The following is a 4,633-nucleotide window of genomic DNA, read 5'->3' as shown; positions in this document are numbered from 1 at the left end:
TAATGAACTGGCAGAAGAAAATAAAAGCTTGTTATTTTGCGGTTTGTCCACCAGAGGGCGCTCTGCAGCTTCCCTGTTGGCAGCACACCTGAGTCTGAATCCATATATTGCAAAGAATTAATCAATAAAACAAAGATTATTTTTAAATGGCATCATTATATTGTGTCAGCAAAGCCTCATAAATATGTGACTGCACATGAATGTTAGGAAATCTGTTTGTTTCATGAGTCTGAAAGACAAAATAATAATATTGGTCAATGAACCGGATTCTTAAACCACTCAATAATAAGATGGCATCAGTCTTGAAAATATCCCAAAAAATGTCCAAAATAACAGACAAACAGACAAACAGATTATTTTGTTGATAATTTGGTTTCACGTGTCTTTCCGCGTGTATAAGATCACTCTGACGCTTCTCTCGTGTTTTGCATCCACATTTTAATTAGTAAAGCAGCAGCTGTCAGGTGACTGTAGTGCAGTAAAAACAGCGGCGAGCAGCACACGGGGAAATATCACTGCGCTGTCACAAAGCGCAGAAACAGTTGCCGAGCTGTCCATGAGCAAGGCAGGGGTTCAGCTTCCGGGCGTGTCCTTCCTCTTTCCTGCCCACACTGTCGGGGATTCTGCGGCTTTCATTTCTCACATCACTCGTCTTCGTTACATCTACTGTTTTGAAAATCTTCATTATCCACGTCACGAGAGTCTCCGGCGCCTGTTTGTGGTTTATGTGCAAAGGACACCGCGAGATGGCAGCACGTGACAGGTTTAAAGTGAGGGGCCGCGCGCTGAGCGGAGGAAACGTGGACTAGCGGATATTCATTTCTGTATTTCTGTGAGTAAAAACTATTTGCCCCCCACGCGCGTGGATAATTTTGATCCACAGATTATTCACAGCACTGTCACTTCTCTGTTGTAACTAGAAAGTCACGTATGTTTATTTTAATCCGCCGCAGCTGCTTAATCCGGATGTTTCGTCTCACCTGGTTCTTCTCTCGTTGGAATTTGTCACCTTTGGAGCGTCTGAACAAGCGCAAGTTTAAAAGCTGGAGTATGTGATTGGTCTGCAGCTGCGCAGATCATCAACACGTCACAGGTTTAAATACACGAGCACCGAGGGAGACACGTGCTCTTATTATTGCGTTTGAGATTTTTAAAGCGCTGACAGCCTGACTGACGTCACTGTCTGATGACGATCAGTGTTTGTTTTTCACTTTTACAGAAACATCTTCGACATGACACCAAATATCTAAACAGTGGGTTTCACGAGGCTTTAATCATTTTAATAACATGAATGTCATATTTATAATCTCGTGTTTTGAGGCATCGAACTGAGATTATTCATTATTTTCTTTAAAAGAAATTAAAGGACAATCAGATTTTTTAAAGCTGATTTCGGATCCTTCTGTTCGGCTTTTACAGGTGATATGAAAACATTTCATACAAAAACAACATCACGTGTCTGTGAGGAGTGCGCTGACGGTGCCACGGGTGACAGAGATCAGGCCCACAGCACACTCATAAACATATTAAATGTTTCCTGATTAAATTAAGGTTTTATTATTACTGCTGCTCCATAAAACAAAATCATTATCGGGGATGCTTCCATATTTTGCTTCTATTATTTCTTATTATCCTTTGGTGTCACGCGTGTTTTATGCGTGGATGTGAAGCTGTGGGCAGACATGTTGTAGTCTCGTGTAATCGTGACTGAGTGTGTGTGGCCGACACGCAAGAAAACAGCCTTTATCCGTTTGGACTACTCACATTTATTTGGCATTACTCGACATGCAGCCGTGATCCGGACACGGCAGATTTCACAGTACTACACATGCTTACAGGAAACAGCTGAGACGCTTTCAGAATAATGAGTCTGTTACATTCACCCGCTTTGGTCGAGTCCAGTGTGGGAAGCGCGAGGCTGATGTTTGAGGTTCATCGGAGTGATTGCTCCCACGGCTCAGCTCAGACAGGACAGTCCACGCCGTCCACGCACACGTCCTGTCACGGTGACACATGTTCCTCAGTCTCCTGTTCAGCTGGAGGAGTTCAGGATGCGGGAGTCCGCCGAATCTGAGCGCTCCTCGTACTCCTCATCCGGGGAGTAGAGGCCCGGCTTGGGCCCCAGCGGGCACCCCTCCTCCTGAATGCCCACGCGCGGCTCCTCGGAGGGCCTGGAGGGGAGGAGGGTTGAGCCTCGGAACAGCCCGGGCCCGCCGGGGGCGCCAGGGGGGAACGGGGACACGTACTGCGCCGCGGAGCGCAGCTGGTACTGCTGCTGCAGGGCCACGGAGTTCCACAGAGTCACGTCGTTGTGCACGAAGGGGCCCGCGTGGCGTGCGCGTCAGAGAGCTGCGCAGCATAAGCGGGTAGCGCGTGGGCTGCGGAAAGGACGGGTGCTGCAGGGGGACCCCCAGCGCGCCCGTGGACACCACCCCCGCGGCTGAGTCGGAGGTGAAGCGCAGCGAGTCCGGGACCCGGAAGGCGGAGCCCACGGACCACTTGGCGGAGGAGGACGCCGGGTGGTAGGAGCCCAGGCCGGGCTCGAACAGGTGTCCGTTGGAGGGCAGCACCAGCGCGTCCGCGTGCGCGTCCGCGTGCGGTGGTGCGCTGGCGTCAGGATTCCGACTAGACAGCAGCACCTCGATGGCCCCCACCAGGTCGCCCCCACAGCCCCGCAGGATGAGCTCCAGGACCGGAGGCTTGTGGGCGGGGAAGATCTTCTTGAGCACCTCGAGCGGGGGCCGGTTGGCCCGGAGGCTGAGGGGCAGCGTGATTGAGCCGCCGAGGCCCTCGATCAGCACGCCCTGCTCCGCGGGGCTGGCCGGATACTTCTGCGGACTCTCGGCTTTGGCCTCCTTCTCGGCGCTCCCGGCTTTAGGAGGCCGTAGCGGCTCTCCTCTGGCAGGGAGGGGGTCCCCGGAGGCTCGGGGGTGTAGCAGTTCGGTTTGGAGGCCTCCGGTGAGCTGACCGCGTCCTGCTCCTTCTCGCTGGAGCTCTCTCCGTTCTCTCCTGCTGAAACCTCGTCTGCGCCGTCCTCCGTGGACTCTGCGGGTCAGAGAGTCACAACTTTATCGGCGTAAGCACAAAATCACGAAAGAGTGTCAGCATCCACAGAAAACTTTAAGCACACCCTAAACCTGTGAGCTCACAGGCGGTTAGTGCGAACTCCTCACCCGCCTCACAGTGCAAACACCTCCACGCTCCTCACGAGGAAAAGCAAACATGCCATTAATCGCGTGTCACGACTTGTCCGCTACACGCAGACGTGTGAGGATTTATCTGAGCCTCCTCACAGAAGCTGTTAACGCAGAGTGCTGAGTGCGCGCGCCGTGGGATCTTTGACCGCAGTTTGCAAACACATGGCCTGTTGCTCGGCAACATTTCATCCGAAGCTGACCTCCTGTGAGAAATATGGCGATTATATTCGATCGGGCCTGTCCGCCGCTGATTACTGTAATCTTTTACAGTCACGCAGGAAATGAAAGCGCGCGTGTCCGAATCCGTGCTTAAAGTGTCAGGAGCAATAAAGGTGATTCGGGCAGGTGGATGGAAAGTAATTATTCCTTAATGGTTCTCACAGAAATCATTTCCACGCAGGTCAGCGAGAACTAAGCACATTTTATTTTATATAAATTATATAGTTTCTATATTTCTATAGAAAATAAAATTTTCTGCGTGAAATAGAAGAACATTATTAAAAGTTCAGCAGCAGAAAAAACGTCTGTAATAATTATATATGCATCATTATTTAAACAAATGTTAAAAACTGAATTAATTCATATTGTTTGAAATGTATTGTTAAAAATGTCAACACGTCTTTGTTTGATTTCGCTTCAGTTTTATTAAACGTCTCTTTCCTGAAACAGCTCATCTCTTCATCTGTTTCCTGACTCGCAAAGTGAAACCTCGTATTCGCGTGATTATTTCACAGAAATCGGAGTGATGTGTATCGATCACTTCAGCTAAATGTGTCATTATCAGTGCAGTCAGACCGGCGAGCAGTGTTGAAATGATCATTTCAGCTTTTATATTGTTTCACATCCGTTTTTGTTTGACCTGAAAACGGTTTTAAATAAAGTCACCATGTTTATACTGTGAGTTTTAGGCCTTTAAAGATATTCTTATTAAAAAAACATCCCATAATTTGGAGGATTTTTTTTCTTCTTCATTCCCGTACAAACAATAATTGTTTAGAGTCAAATATCTCCCCCCCTGCTCTCCCCCCTGCTCTCCTACCTGAGCACAGCGGTGCTCCGGGCTGCCCGGCTCCGTGCTGCTCCACCTCAGCTCCAGCTCCTCGGTCTCGGCGGGGCTGGCTGATTCCCCTCGCCGGCCCCGGCTAAGCCAATGCCGGGCAGCACTCTGAGGGACTCCTGGATGAGGCTCTCCAGGCTCTCGTTTGCCTGCTGCCTCCGGAGCGCCACCTGCGCCGCCATGACGCGCTGCCGCTCGGATGATGAGGATGCACTTCTCGCAGGTGCAGTCTTTGAACGGCAGTAGCGCTTGTGACCCTTGAGCCAAGACAGCACGCCGTGGTTCCGGCAGCGCGCGCACTTGGGGGTCCTCTGGAGGGGGCCCGAGGCTGTGACACCGGAGCCCCCATGTAGAGGTACGGAGACCCATAACCGTTCAT

The 4,633-nt window shown here is 50.5% G+C and overlaps 1 protein-coding gene across 1 annotated transcript; it reads right to left on the bottom strand.

The window, feature by feature from the left end:
* Positions 1–179: 179 nt before the first annotated feature.
* dmrt3a (doublesex and mab-3 related transcription factor 3a) lies at positions 180–4,633 on the bottom strand. Its single transcript, XM_040003561.1, is given in 8 exon segments — positions 180–2,335; positions 2,337–2,870; positions 2,873–3,034; positions 4,237–4,301; positions 4,304–4,451; positions 4,453–4,493; positions 4,496–4,576; positions 4,579–4,633. Coding segments are annotated over 8 exon segments (1,389 nt in total). The 3' UTR covers positions 180–2,032.

The sequence above is a fragment of the Simochromis diagramma genome, unplaced genomic scaffold (genome assembly GCF_900408965.1).
Source record: "Simochromis diagramma unplaced genomic scaffold, fSimDia1.1 OVJJ01000583.1, whole genome shotgun sequence".
NCBI lineage: Eukaryota > Metazoa > Chordata > Actinopteri > Cichliformes > Cichlidae > Simochromis > Simochromis diagramma.
The sequence above is the reverse complement of the archived record's forward strand: the minus strand, read 5'-3'. Positions and strand labels throughout refer to the sequence as shown.